The sequence below is a fragment of the Diadema antillarum genome, unplaced genomic scaffold (genome assembly GCF_040938485.1).
Source record: "Diadema antillarum isolate AM-2024a unplaced genomic scaffold, OU_Dant_1.0 seq00001377_RagTag, whole genome shotgun sequence".
In the NCBI taxonomy this organism is placed as follows: Eukaryota; Metazoa; Echinodermata; class Echinoidea; order Diadematoida; family Diadematidae; genus Diadema; species Diadema antillarum.
Genome location: NW_027272137.1, coordinates 1,155,451 through 1,170,741, shown reverse-complemented (window position 1 = coordinate 1,170,741; position 15,291 = coordinate 1,155,451). Strand labels below are relative to the sequence as shown.

The 15,291-nt window shown below is 39.9% G+C and overlaps 2 protein-coding genes across 2 annotated transcripts; both read left to right on the top strand.

The window, feature by feature from the left end:
- The first annotated feature begins 2,105 nt into the window (after nt 1-2,105).
- LOC139708835 (histone H4) lies at nt 2,106-5,150 on the top strand. Its single transcript, XM_071620795.1, has 2 exons — nt 2,106-2,297; nt 5,019-5,150. The coding sequence occupies exons 1-2, from the start codon at nt 2,118-2,120 to the stop codon at nt 5,148-5,150; spliced, it is 312 nt and encodes a 103-aa protein (XP_071476896.1). The 5' UTR covers nt 2,106-2,117.
- A 4,147-nt stretch (nt 5,151-9,297) lies between these two features.
- On the top strand, nt 9,298-14,568 carry LOC139708851 (xyloside xylosyltransferase 1-like). Its single transcript, XM_071620811.1, has 2 exons — nt 9,298-9,831; nt 13,894-14,568. The coding sequence occupies exons 1-2, from the start codon at nt 9,298-9,300 to the stop codon at nt 14,566-14,568; spliced, it is 1,209 nt and encodes a 402-aa protein (XP_071476912.1).
- Nucleotides 14,569-15,291: the final 723 nt, after the last annotated feature.

Genomic DNA, 15,291 nt, shown 5'->3' with positions numbered 1-15,291 from the left:
AAGCTATTCGCTGCCCTCGAAAACTAGCCCCGAATACCCGAATAGTATACTTCTATGTGAACGCAGCCTTAAGGCCGTGTCACACCTTTCAGGGCAAGCCTTGCGTGCGATTTGCAAAGAACAATTTTGACTACCCGGAGGTCCCCGTAGATGATCCGCACATGACAGTACCTAGCATGTATCTCAACCGTAGTCGCCCGGAGGTGCGCACGCATATTTTTTTTACCCGCAACCGTGTTTAGGCCCTGTCACACCTTTCCGGGCAAGCTACTCGGGCTTGTTACGTGTAGGGATTTTCTAGCATACCGGACATTCCTGAAGGCGGAAAAGGATTTGAGCGAGTCAACGCGTGTGTCTTACTTGCTGGACGCGTTCTACTTAAATTATACTTGCGAGTATACTGTGTGACCTTTGTACCAGTCGCGTGGGGGCTGACAACTCAGTGAAGGAATTCCTCTAATGGAATGGCTGAAATCCCACAGAATTTCATTATCTTGGCTGTATACGCATGGGCGTCACCAGGGGGGGGGGGGGGGGGTGCGTTGGGTGCGAACGCACCCCCCTTCAGATCCTTAAAAAAAAAAAAAAAAAAAAAAAAAAAAAATGAAATCCTAGCTACGCCGGTGCCCCTTCCCCGCTTGGTTTCCCTCAAAAAACAGTAAAAGTCTAGGGATTGAGAGCTTCCTATATTCCAAATGTCTGTCAAAAAAATCTCGTAAACATTTAGTGTCAAAACGCACCCCCCTTGAAAAAAAGCTGGTGACGCCCCTGATACGGGACTGCGAAGTACCTGCGTGGGAGTTGCCTGGGAAATGCTGCCGCTAAGGGCCTCCTATACTGGCGTTCTGCGTGGACCTCTATACGGGCATTCCCGCGACTCACCCGGAAAAAGTTTTGGTCATGCTCAAAACTTGGCTGCGGTTAAATCGGACTTGCGTGAGCACCTCCGGGCAACTACGCGCTAGATACTGTCAGGTGCGGACCAACTGCGGAGAGCTCCGGGGAGTAAATTTGTTACCCCGCAAGTCAAGCCGCAAAACTTCCCCCGTACGGTATGACAAGGCATGAATGAAAATTGCAAGCATTCTTGTTCGTCCGCTGAAAATCTTCTATGTGCTGGAAACTACCTCCTCGCCACAAGCCCGCGTAGCTTGCCCGGAATGGTGTGACACGGCCTTTAGGCTGCGTTCACATAGAAGTATACTATTCGGGTATTCGGGGCTAGTTTTCGAGGGCACGCGAATAGCTTGAATCGAACAATAGGATTTCCTCACACCGGTTCACATAGGAGGGCACTATTCGAAAGTACCGAATAGCTGCGAATAGTATAGCAAAGTGGGAATCGAGCTTGTTCGATTTTCTTGCAGCGTATACCGTCTCTCGTTTATGAAATAATGACAATTTTGGTCTGGATTTGCCCTTTAGCAAAAATAAGCATGTAGACTGACATTCTGATGCAGTTTAGAAATTGTTAATAAGATTTGCTGGGATGTAGGAGGAAGAAATCCTCACTGCATGGGATGGTGAGTTGACGGTGCGGGTGATGGTGTATTCGGTGCCCGAATAGCGAATAGCGAATACCGAATACCGAATACCGAATACCGAATACTTCTATGTGAACGCAGCCTAAAAGCCTCAGGTGTTCGGTATAATACCGAACAAAAAAAGTTTGTTCATGTGTTCAATGTACAGCAATAATGAATGCCTCCCTAAGTGTTAATTGACGGGCAATTCTAGTCACCTGATCGACGACGTATGTTAATTCTTTGTTTGAGCATGAATTCCATAAATTGTTACGTCAGGCAATCTTCTACATTATGTCGCTTTGAAAACCAGTAAAGTGCCAACCCAACTGAAAAAAATGAAAGGATATTGGTACCAACGTGAACACGAGCTATGAACAAACTGGTTTTATTACCTCATCAGTGAAGGTGCGCATGTCTCTTTATCTGGTTTGCATCCGTCTCGTGGGAAAATCATTTCGAAAAGCAGGATACGTCGGGAACAGCTTTCAGCTCTCCTATACTCTCCCTCAATACTCGACTTGACCATCAGGGAATTGGCAAAGTCCACTGCAGCAGGAATCTACCAGTCAGACTGACCACAAACCAGTCGCTATGTCAGGCAGAGGAAAAGGCGGGAAAGGACTTGGAAAGGGAGGTGCCAAACGACACCGTAAAGTCCTTCGTGATAATATCCAGGGTATCACCAAGCCTGCGATCCGACGCCTGGCCCGCCGGGGAGGAGTGAAACGAATCTCTGGTCTTATCTACGAGGAGACACGGGGTGTTCTAAAGGTAGACATCTTTCATTTTTGTTCCTATTTAATCGTTACAGCTTTAGTGGCTAGGGGTTCTACTTTGCCTATCTTGTTTTAAGTACACACTTCAAAATACTAGTATGAAAGTCACTTCTTTTGTTTGTTTGTTTTTTTCACTCCAAACGTTTGCACAGAAAATTTTTGAGGGAATATTAAGGTACGGTGTGAGAATGGGTTTAAATTCTAGGTCAATAATCAGTCAGAATATAAGAATACATAAGCCAGTTGACTGTTGCCAATCTGGGATATTAAGTTTTACCAAAAGAATGGTTACTATTGGCTTATTATCCTGAAACAAGCCATTTTCTTTTCATCCATACGAAACATGGGCGTCAAAACAGTCGACGGAGCAGGTCCTTTATCTATATTTAGCTCTATGTGATGCATTTATTATTTTGTGTGTGTGATATCATAGCTTATAGTCTATGTCAAGTAGTATATGTCCTTAAAAATATTTGCAATTCTTCAAAAATACATACTGTCTGCTTGGTTGCTTATGCGGAATACCCGACTCATTACTCATGTGGTGTCCGATCCTTCTATGAATTTACATAGGCTAATCTAGGCGAGTCTAATCTAGATCTACAATAAACCTCATCAGAAAATACCCAACGTGTGATGCATTTATTATCTTACCTTGGATCGATTCAGTACTGCACAATGTAAAATACAAAGGAAAGCTCTTTTTTGTTTCTTTATTCCGTCTACAGAATTGTTCCCCATCATATGGTTATGAAATACGCATGACCGTCAAATATTAACATTGTTGTAATAATCATACTTCAATCATTGTGCCTGTCACTGCCTGTTGAGAATTCGGACTTTGCTTGAAACAATAGGACCAAGTCATAACTTGGTAGGTAATTCATATTGAAGACATGTTAAGTTATTCACATTCACGCCGATTCCAATTTATATAAGATGAGCAAGTTCAACACTTTGTCCCCGATATCTTGATACTGAAATAAGACAGTGAAATTTCATCAAAATAAAAACTTTAAAACAGATAAGTGTGATTTTTCACCCAATATTAGTAATTTAGAATAGAAACTATATACATTCAAGAGATGTAATCACTTCCGCACTTATTGATTTACACGCAAATATCGTTAAGTACATTAAAACCTTTTCCTTCATTCTAGTTTCGTGAAGTTGTTACAACAGTAGAATAATTGATGGGATGTCTCGTTTTAATTTCATGTCGAAGATCAAAGATTATAAGTAAACATCCTTTTTTTTAATAAAAAACATACTGCAGACTCGTATTTATGTTTATGATACGAATTATGTAGGGTTTTCTTGCTAATGTTTCGCGCAGACATTGTGCAAGTTCAGTATTATTGTGTCTCTCTCTCTTTTTTTTTCCTCTTTTTTCTGGGGTGGGGTGGGGAGGGGTTGAGGGGTCTGGTCAGAAAGAAATGTCTGACGTTACGCTTTTAGTGCAAACTTAACATGATCTGGAATCACACTTTAAGGAAAGGCAAGACTTCCATCCCCTGCTATGCGTTAAATCGTTATATATAAGTAACATGAAGAAGTTTAGGTGGCTTTGGGATTAGAATCAGTGATTACTTAGTTTAGGATTAGGGTTAGGGTTAGAGTAAGGGGAACATTGATCTCGGTGTCCTATAGGGAAATGTGGACTTCAGACTGAGGAAGCTCAGTCATACAAATACAATAGGTGTATATTAGTGGGGGTACATATGGAAGTCTTTCCAAAGGAAATATTAGAGTCACCTGATATGCGTTCTAAAATTCATAAAGACTTAAGTTGCTTAAATTGTGTTACATCGGCAGGGTATATGTACAAAGCAGGCATTGTATACTAAGCCTGGACACGCTCGACACAGCAAGTTACATTGTATTTCGTATTCATCTTGAAAAGTAATGAAAATGTTGAATTATATTGAACAAAATCAATTTCCTCTGCTCGCGTTTTTTAGATCCGGACATCATTTTGTTGTGCTCATTATTGAAGTCATTACGACTAAAACATCTGGAGAAGTCAAGAATTAACGTATTATGATTAATCTGCATTTTCATTCGGTGTAAGTGGAATGCAGCGAGGGAAACAACTTCACTTCCAGCTAATATTGAAAACAGCTCGGACTATGAATACTTAAATTTTCTCGACAAAGAAGTGCTTTGGTACAGAAAACTACTTTGCTGTGTATGTAACTCGCACATCAATCTCTAGTATAGCACCAAACACCGTCATCCCAGTTTCCACACTATGTCGATTCCTATGCCACGTTGGTGTGGAACAACTACAGGGTTGTTCCTTTTGAACCCCCTAAAATTTGCGGGTTTTCTGTTTTGTTATTTTTATTGGGAGGGTTTGGTGTGGTTTGTTTGTTTTTTTGTTTTTTTGTCAACAATATCAAAGACTGTTTACACACTGCTTACAGCAGTTTTGGTAGGGGGGATACAAATGAGGTGTAATATCTACAGGGAACATGATGTAAAAGAAATATCCTATGTCAAATCAGAACCCTGGATCTAGACTTCAGCATGGATTTTTTTTAACTTCCTCACCGTAATGAGCAATATGTATTGTTACGAGCCATGTAGGATGTATTCTTTTTAATTTTGCGGGGTAAAAAGAAGTCTTATCACAATGATTAACTGGTAATTTAGTTACCGGTTTCCGAACCTCTACAAGACACAGTGTAACGCATTGGAATCTTTTCTTTTTCAGGTGTTTCTGGAAAATGTCATCAGAGACGCAGTGACGTACTGCGAACACGCGAAGCGCAAGACTGTCACGGCCATGGATGTTGTTTACGCCCTCAAGCGACAAGGAAGGACTCTCTACGGATTCGGCGGATAAGCCACTCACTTACTACATGGTGTGTGTCGTGACTACCGAACAGCAAAGATTCAACAGTCAGTTGTGATAGCATATAACTGGTTTCCGACAAAGACATGGGCTACTCATCCAGTAAAACTAAAATTCATAAATGTGTCCAGGTATTTTCACTCCAGGGTCCAATGCTTTAGGTGATGAATTTACTCATGTTTGGAATCGAAGCTCTTTTTTCCACCCCCTTGACTGAACACTAATGTCCTGTCGTGAATAGGTCGCTATTTCTCAGATGTGACCCCCATGGATAAAATCTTATCTTCCATTAAGACACATGAGCCACACTTTCTGATATTTTGAATTTAATTCTATCCTCTATCCGTGTCACTTCACTTTCGTAGACGCAGTTGGCTTTGGTTGATTTTGCTTCATGCTTCTCAGTTTTGTACTATGATAACCGTATCTGCCTCATTTTTTTTCTAGTAGTTTGTAGATTTTTGGTGTGTAGTTGTATTAGTAATTTGTTTGTTTCTTATGATTTCTCTTGCTTTCCAATGTGTAAATGAAGGAAACTATTTAACAATTGAAAAATAGGAAGTTTTAGAGTTTTCTTATCTATATTTTCCTTCCTTGACGCAAGTGAAAATTATAGGCGAACCCTGCTTTGATTTGTCTCGACGGACAGAAAATTGACCGACTCTAGGTGGATTACATCTCGACTTCTGCTGATGGGAGTAGGTCCAAAATCACCAATTCTAGAACTGTTGGGTCCCAATACAAACTACGCATTTTGTTTTCTCCAAGTTTCTACGTTCGCTCATTTTTCCCACAAAAAAAGGCAAAACTTCCGTCACTTTCTCCATGTCAAGTTGTAATTAAACAGTTATGTCAGTTGCAATAAGCATCGCAATGCCTAACGCCATGCACGTGTCTGTAGCAAATTGTACAAACTCATGTTAAATGACAAGATAGACCGTCCGCAGATAGACTGAAAGTCAATGCTGTATGGAAAAAAAATATCAAAACGATTTATTTTGTAAGGCAAAAGAGGGGGTAGAATTGCATTGTTTAAACTCGTCTTATCATCATTGGCTGTATTGTGAGCTATAGTGCACCTGGTTATGGCAATCATGCGCACATTTAGTACTCTGCTTCCTTCAGCTGACTTTCTGTTGATGACAATACGAAAGTCGAGGAAGATTGAGGGATGGAGCTCAGAGGGTGCACAAAAGAATTAAAATCATAAAATGATTCATAAATATTTTATACCAATTCTTATAAATGTGACATGAAAACCTATTCACATCAGTAGAAGTCAAATACGAAATGAAATTTCAAATTACCGAAATCAGATGAAGCCTTGATTCGATGTACATGATCTATGTAATCTACGAAAGGTAACAATGAGAAAGGGTTCTTAAGTCGCATTTCGGAACCGGTCAGAGATAAAAAGGAATCTGTGATAGAGTGGTGTAAGAGTTGTAATGGGTTATGATACGGTAGGTGGGGTAGAGTCAAAGGATTTGTAGGTATAGACAAGGGGTATAATCTTGTCTTTACAGGGTTATATCAACAGCACGCAAACAACAGATAACAAGTATTGAAATTAAATCTATCTATGGTAATACCATGTTACAATATACGTGTACAGTCTCGCCTCATTCAGTTTCAAAGTATGTAGATAGTGTTGATAAGGAATGTAAGCTTATAAAAGTCATAAATGTCAATATTATTGTCATTATTTACGATTGTTCAATGTTCTTGTAGTTGTCGTCTTCGTGTGCGTCTCTTTCATTTCCGTGATTTCTGAATGTGAAGAAGAGAAACTGGCATTGATTGTAAAAAGTGTATGAAGAAAAAGTAATGATTTGTAAGTTGACATTTTAATAAAGATTTTGTGATGTAAACGTTGAAGGAATGTCATTTTGTAATCTGTTAATTCACTCTCCACAAAATCTGTCAGTTGGTGCATACTGAGTTTCAGATTGTCTGACTCTTATTAAAGTAAAAATTGACGTCTTTTTCTGGTCTGCGAGCCACATTTCCTATCATCATATGCATGTATATATATATACCATATATATATATATATATATATATATATATATATATATACATATATATATATATACATATACATATATATATATATATATATATATATATATATATATATATATATATATATATATATATATAATCATAGTTTGACATTAGCGATGGCAGGTGTCCACTAAAATGATACACGCAATATACATGTATGGCATATTATATCTGGCATCCTGCGATATCCATATTAATCTCATGTCATAAGTGTATATGTGTGTGTGTGTGGGTGTGTGAGTGTGTGTGCGTGTGCGTGTGTGTATGTATTCGTTAAGTTATACCAAAATATCAAAAACAACCAACGTCACTGGTTATTCAACAGAAAACGTCGGTAAAAAGATATGATGTAGCTCAATCCATTCAGTGCCATGAAGGGACTTTGGAGTGCATGCAATACTATGGGGTTTTCTTGTGAAAATCAAGACTCAAAACACACATAGGATTTAACAATGACATGTCTCCTTTTATCTGCTCACCCAAGCCGAATAACTCCAGTAACCTAATGCGACCGTCCGTGTTTGTTTGTTTGTTTGTTTGTTTGTTTGTTTGTTTGTTTGTTTGTTTGTTTGTTTGTTTGTTTGCTTGCTTGCTTGCTTGCTTGCTTGCTTGCTTGCTTGCTTGCTTGCTTGCTTGCTTGCTTGCTTGCTTGCTTGCTTGCTTGCTTGCTTGTTTGTTTGGGTGGTTTTTTTTTTTCGTTTGGCAGCCGATTTTGGGACACAATTAGAACTGTCATCCAAAATGTCTCTCCCCTCCACCTTCAACATGAACTAACGTTCTTGTTCCCATAAACTAGGCCCCTCACTTTTACAAACGAAACGCTGGCCCTGTATAGTGGCTGGAGTTTTACCAAAATTAGTAGGAATAGTAGTTTTTAGCTATACCAGGGAGGTTTCACTTCCCTGGCTATACTGTGGTTGTGGTGCTACAAAGGAGTCCCAAAAACGGGGCACACATTCATAGGGCTTACTCCAAATGAATAAAATGTTGTCAAATGGCCAGCAGCAATTCCCGAATCTCCTTTCTTCTATTTCCCTCAGTCTTTTCTTCTTTTTCTTTTTCTGATAGTCTTAAACGGAGTGCCATGAAGGCAATGTGCGTCTTCTCGGGTGAGCACCACAACCTCCTCCTCGGTAGTCTGGCTTCCAGACCCTCTGCCCATACTATTTCGCTATTCATGATATTGACGCCCTCAACGTTTAAGTTGATTTTGTCGCGCCTTCGGCAAAGGCGGCGACTTCGTCGCGGGGCGGCGACTTCGTCGCCGCGGAGTCCAGTTGGCAAAGGGTCTGGAAACCAGACTACCTCCTCAGGTGAGCGCGACACCCGTGGGTCTTCTGTGATCATAGACTGAGGTGGCGCTAAAATTATTCACACGTAAAATCCTAAGGCTCGTAATAGTCGTGTAGGGGCGTCTGTGGGGTGTAATAGTTATTGAGTGTCGGTATACGAGTCGCTGCTCTCTCCACGGCTGAGTGAGATGAGAGGCAGGCTCGCAGGGCGTGAACACAAAGACACCTGATCGGCTGACAGGTGGACTGTCTATTCTTCAGGAAGACAGCCAGATTACTTTGCGAAGTGTTTCTTTGAGGAACAGACTTATATCAATGGGCTGCGGAAATCATTTCAAATCATTATGGGAAACAGTTCTATTTGCCCACTCCTATCTAGCTAAGAGGACGTTTTAGGACTTCGGGCTATCTTCGTTTCTCGAGGTCCAGTCATTATGTCTTCCATTCCGAGGGTTTTGTGAGATATGTTTCAGTATGGAAAACTAACAGTTCTTTATAACAATTTATATCATAAAAGTGGAGTACTTTTTGTTTGGAGCACCAAAGAATTCTATATTTTCTAAGACAAAAGCGATAAAGTGTTATCTCATTGGACGTCATTCTAATCTATGTTCATGAGAAGACGAACACAAATAATCAGTGTAATCGACAAGTATCGCGTGTACAAAAATCAGACGAAGACGCTCTCGTTTTGAGTATTTCAGAGGAAAAATCCAACCAAAGTTGTCTAATTTGCTAGATGATTCATGAGACTTCTGGACGTGCTGTTCATATGAAGGATGTCGAAATCGCAAACAATTCGATTTATGCCACTCGAGACACCAGCCTCCCCACGACCCACCATCGACCGGACACCGTCGAACTCGGGCAAAATGTGGGCCATAGTCCGCAGCATGTTCATACTTCTCGTGTGCTTCTGGATCGGCTACCTGATGGCGGTCGTAGGCCCGAGTTTGGAGGAAGAGCAAAAAGCCAGCATCAAATATCGCTACCGACGCTTTTCGGACTATCTTGGTTTACGTGGAAAGCTCTTCGACTCGACATCTGGAGCAGACGACGTTTTACAGCGATCGATATTACCGCCGTCAAGCGATAGTGATTCGTCAAGGTTCAACTACGTCTTGATACCGTTGACCAGTGTAGATAAGATGCAATATCACAAACAGCGATTTGAGGCTTGCATGCAGTCTATACTCGATAAATCAACAATTCCACTTCATTTCTATTTCGTCGTAGACGAGCCAAGTAAAAGATATTTGAAGGGCGCCATGCGTGATTTTGAGTACAGATTTGGCTCCAGAATACAAATTCGGGTAAGTTTGTTTCACTTCTATTTCACGTATTTCACACACACACACACACACACACACACACACACGCACACACACACACACACACACACACACACACACACACACACACACACACACACAAAAGCAGATCAAGCCGTGATTTTCACAACAGAACGACACATGTTGTGTCAAAACATGTAGTGTATGTATTATAGGCCCTAAACAATGTGACTGCGTTAGAGAACCAAACATGCCCAACATTCAGAGGTATTTGATGTCAGATTATTGTAAAACTTCGATATCGATGAATAGAAAGATGGATATGACATATACGTAAAATCAGAAATATCTATACAAAAAGAGAAAAAAAGAGAGAGGGGAGGGAGAGAGATCAGAATGAAAGAAAGAGATCATGTAATGTTACTCTATGCCCTATATACTACAGTTTTGCTGGAAAGACATGTGACTACAAAGTTTGTGTTTAAGATTATATTTAGGAGGGGATGGGGCGTCACCAAGCAATCTCGTTGTTGATAACATTTTCTGTTTCCAATATCTGAAGTCTCCCTTTGTGGAGATGTTCAAGTCAAGGTTAATTGCTCGGAAGTTTGTTAGAATAGCGTGACAGTTTATATGGCTCAGAGCCGTATTCCCCTGAGTTGACGTCATGTGCTCTCTATTTGCACGCCACGTACACAGACACTCTATTCACATCGTACACGAGATATTTTTCGAATTTTTGGCAATTTACTAGATTTATATTCTAAACCTGGATGAAATTAAGTTATACTTCCTGTGTCAATTACTACAGCACGTTTAAAGGGATGGTATCACTCCAGTTTCGTTGAGATGGGGCTTTAAGTTTCCAACGTTTTTTGATAATGATTCTTTTTGAGATAATGAGAGACTTATATATTCTTATAAAATATTAAAGAGCATATACTTTTTATAGGAATTCAAGTTTATTTGATGATTTTTTTTTTTGAAATGGCGGAGACATCCAAATAAAGTGATCCTAATGAAAGGTGAGGATCGCTTTGTTTTATCTTGTGTTTGGATGTCTCAGCCATTTCAAAACCATTTGTAATCAAATAAACTTTTGATTCCTCTTAGAGTTGCATGCTCTATACAACATTTCATAAAACGGTTTCTGAGTATCACGCAAAAGATTAAAAGCTGAATCCCCACCTCAGCAAATAATATACCATCCCTTTAAAACTTGTTCCGACATTAGCAGATACAAACCCATTCTGCAGGTATAAAGAAGGGTTTTGGTTGTTGTAGTTTAAAATCTTTACAAATCCTTGTTATTGGTGGACAGTTAGAAAGAAAAAAAAATGTTTTCAAAGAATGAGATGCAGTTCTTGCTATCTCTGCCAGGTCATACTATCGCCACAGGATAACGTAGATAATCTTTTTCGCGATGGGCAGCTCTGACACTATCTGCACCAACATCATCCCTCATAAGATAAATTATCAATAACAAGACGCCTTCTACTCTCGTTATCCCATGCTCTCATGAAGGAGCGTGAGAGTAAGAAAGGACTAACTAGCAATATCATTAGCATTGGTTGCCTGTTCTTTTATAAGCTGCACTACCAGTCTTTGCTGGTAAATATTTTGGGACAAGAAAGGAGATTATACGTCAGACTTACGGGTCCAGAATAAGTGTGTGGGATTAGCTCCTTGGTTCAAAAAATAGGCCAAACAAAGGTTATTCTTTGACCGTATATCCGTCAATTCACAGGCCCGACGAAAGAAAGACGAAGACTTGCGATTTGCATCAAAATGTCCAGACTGCATGGCTGTGGTCGAAATATCTCTCAATGTTTGTCTGTTCTACTGATTCCTTCTCCAACGATGAGAAGACAGACTCAACTGAGACAGGATTGGAATATTGATCTAAATCTGTTATTGTCTTGTCGGGTGTGAAGGTATAGCAGGAGAAAATCACGTTTATTATAGCCACTCAAACTATGTTCATTGTAATAGATTGACAGTAATCTATAATAGGGAAGAAAACATCCTCGTGATGGGAATACAGATTTTCCATTTGTGTATTCATGAAACCTTTGTGTGGCATTCGCGATTAATGAGGAGAAATTGAATACTGGTGGAGGCAAACGCGTGTAAAAAAAAAAGAACAAAAAGAACCACACACACATTGGCAAAAATAGAATGATTCTAATGTTATTCGCCTGGAATTAAGTGTGGGGGAGGGGGTCAGGTACCCCTTTCCCATTCCGCGGCATTTGTATATAGTCACTCCATAACAATGTTTCATGAAGTACACGTTAACATAGCAATGATCTCTACCACATGCAATGGAAAGAGGGCGGCCTTTTTGAATTCAAGACGTGGGAGAATGGAAAATAAAATAACGCGAAATCGTTTGTGAGCAAAAGGAGGGGCTGCTGCAGTCTCCAACGTAGTGTTATTGTAATACAATCTGTTCAGTCAATTCTTACACAACCAGATAAGAATATAATGGATTTGAAAGACGCATAAGACTGCCATGCTCCTGCTGAAAAAGAAAGCATTTAAGAGCAAAACAAAACAGATGGGGAGCCCAAGCGAGATAGACTTCTTTATTTCGTATTTAAAGTTGTTGACATTTCTAACGTTATCGATATCACATTCTTCGACATTCTTTCGATTAACAATTGGAGCCATAAAATGTCTCATCATAATAGACACTGGATAACGTGGGCGTCTTGACAGCTTAGAGAGAGGGGGAGGGAGAGCCTATATATCAAAATACAAGGCTGGCAGGATTTAGGTCTGAGGTTATTCAGTATACTAACATTATTTCTAAAATAAAAGTAGAATGAGTTATTTTCTTTCATTTCGTTTTATTGACCGTATATAAAAGGGTTAGCATCTCATTCTTGATGTTATTGAAAAATGTCCAAAGTTTTTAATACTGAGAGGAGACGCAATGCCATTATGATATACTGGTTAATTAAGACGACTTAATCTCGTTATTATTTGAAATCTCCGTGTACGATACACTCTCTTCCTGTATGGATTACCTTTAAAGGGGAGAGAAGTCGAAGGCCTCCAGAGTTGAGGCATTGTGTTCGAGAATCCCTATGATTGCCGAGCATTACAGTTGCATCTGTTTACGTATTGATGTCAGCTCTTGTTTTCTAAAATTCTTGGAAATGCACTTAATGAGATCTTTACTTTATAAGGGAGATTTGAGAACAAGTCCGACCCCCTCGAAATATTAACCTTTCAAGATGAGAGTTTAGAAACAGTAACAGTCGACGAGACACGTGTAGTCCTCGATAATAAATCATTATGGATACATGCAAACATGTTCAGGCGTACAAATATATTCAACATGAAATGATGTAGAACGTCAAAAGCACTTTACAATACAGGACACAAAGCAGCGAACATGATGATTCTCACCCATCGATATTTATTGAATAAGGCTCAGATTACATCCTGGCGGAGTGGCGGATCGGGAGGGGGGGGGGGGTGAGGGGGGCAACGGGCGCGCACCCCCTCTTTATTTGTTGTTTTAAAAAAACAGGAAAAAACGAGATCAAACTCAGAAGCAGCACAAAAAATATTGTTTGCCCCCCCCCCCCCCCTTTACGGAATTCCTGGATCCGCCCCTGCTAGTGAGTGTCAATAGTCACCACTATTACTCTATCTCTATCAAGCATCGATTTTAAGCAAAATCATTAAAAGTCTAAAGTCGCAGGGCACTCTACTCAATTGGCTAAAAATGTAATGTCCAGCTATAACTTAATTGGGGAAAATTCAGCTGGGACGAAATTTGGGAAATATTCCTCTTTGCAAGACGATTAAACATCAAGGTCAAGAGTTCAGGTCAAAGAATTTTGTCTAAACGTTGTTCTTGATAAGTTTCATATCTGCATATCGACCAAACTTCCCCTGATTACTTCATGGTGAAATCATATATTGCTGTATCCAACCGCATGGTTTTTAAGCCGACGTGATAAAGAAATTAAATCGTTTACGTTTACTTAAATCAGAGCATTTCCGAATCATGAAATGAAGTTGCAATGCTGACTATAAAGTTACTTTATGCCCATTTATTTTCCGCAGTACGATTTCCTAGACCAGCAATCACTTGCCGCCCAGCTAGCTCCTTACGTCTCCGTAGTTCAGCGCATTGTCAGTGGGAATACGAAGGGCTACTACAACCAGTCAATTTTCTTCCTCTCTGTTGGCATCCATAAGAACATCCTTCCCGACTTCGTTCACCGCATCATCATGCTCGATACGGACCTCAAATTTCTGTCCGACATCGAAGGACTTTTCGCTCACTTTGACAATTTCGGTGAAGAGAATGTGATGGGTCTTGCGTACGACCAGCAGCCTACGTATCGGGATGCCTTCAGCGTATATCGACTGAGTCAGCCCAACACCCGCGTGGGTTCGCCGCCCTCCCAGGGGTTTCCAGGTTTCAACAGTGGAGTATTGCTTTTGAATATCGACCGAATGAGAAGCAGCAAAATCTACAATGTATTTCTTGATCCTCGGGTTGCTACCGCTTTAACCAAAAAGTATTCTTTCATGGGACAACTTGGAGATCAAGACTTTTACTCGCTTGTAGGCAATGAAAAGGAGAACCTTTTTTATGTTCTGCCATGTTCGTGGAACAGACACCTCTGTCGAAATATGTACCAAAAATATCCTGATGTATTTGAATCGTACTTTAATTGCGATGGTAAAATTCATGTTTACCACGGTAGCTGCAACACAACGATTCCAGTCTGAAACAAACATTGAGCCAAAGTAGCTGCAATCGTTGTATGACTCTATATTTTAGTATTAATTTGAATCTTGAGACCCAGGTGTGTGATATCGTACATTATTTTAGGAAGTATATTCCAGATAATGAATGTGGAATGAAGTATGATTCCATTAGGGTTATTTCTGGTATTAACATGAGACAAATTGCTGCATGTTAAATTGCAGTGTGTGGTGTGTCCTGACATGACGTGTCTTCATGCTATGACTCATGGCTTGGGGTCGCAGGAGAATAGCCACATTATTTATGTTATTTGGTGTCATACTATTACCCTGTCCTCTTAAACCAACAGAATGATGACCCACTATAGTTTGGAAAGAAATGACCGCTTGAATTTGAAGGAACGTACGTGGTGTCAAGATCCTCTCTTCAGGCACATTAGCTTTGTATTATACATGCATTACAACCATTTTTGGTGTCGGTATGATTATGAATGTAACATCTAGCAATACTCCCAAAAGAGAGAAAGTTGACTTCCTATTTGATACACACGTTTGAAGATATATTGAAATGTAGTATGGTGGTACAATTGTATATGCATGGGTATTGACGTTACTAACACCCGTCACCTCCTTCCTGTAAGGCTGAATACATAGGACCAATGGTATTGTCTTTAAATTTTCTTAATATGAATTGTGAATTTAAATTGTGTCAGTGATGAAAAGAGCGAATGACATGATATACGAGGA

Excerpts from the sequence above, each read along its gene's own strand:
- LOC139708851 (XM_071620811.1), top strand. The coding sequence starts at position 9,298 with ATGTCGAAATCGCAAACAATTCGATTTATGCCACTCGAGACACCAGCC. Across the intron at positions 9,832-13,893 it reads GCTCCAGAATACAAATTCGG|TACGATTTCCTAGACCAGCA; the intron begins GTAAGTTTGTTT and ends TATTTTCCGCAG.
- LOC139708835 (XM_071620795.1), top strand. The coding sequence starts at position 2,118 with ATGTCAGGCAGAGGAAAAGGCGGGAAAGGACTTGGAAAGGGAGGTGCC. Across the intron at positions 2,298-5,018 it reads AGACACGGGGTGTTCTAAAG|GTGTTTCTGGAAAATGTCAT; the intron begins GTAGACATCTTT and ends TTTCTTTTTCAG.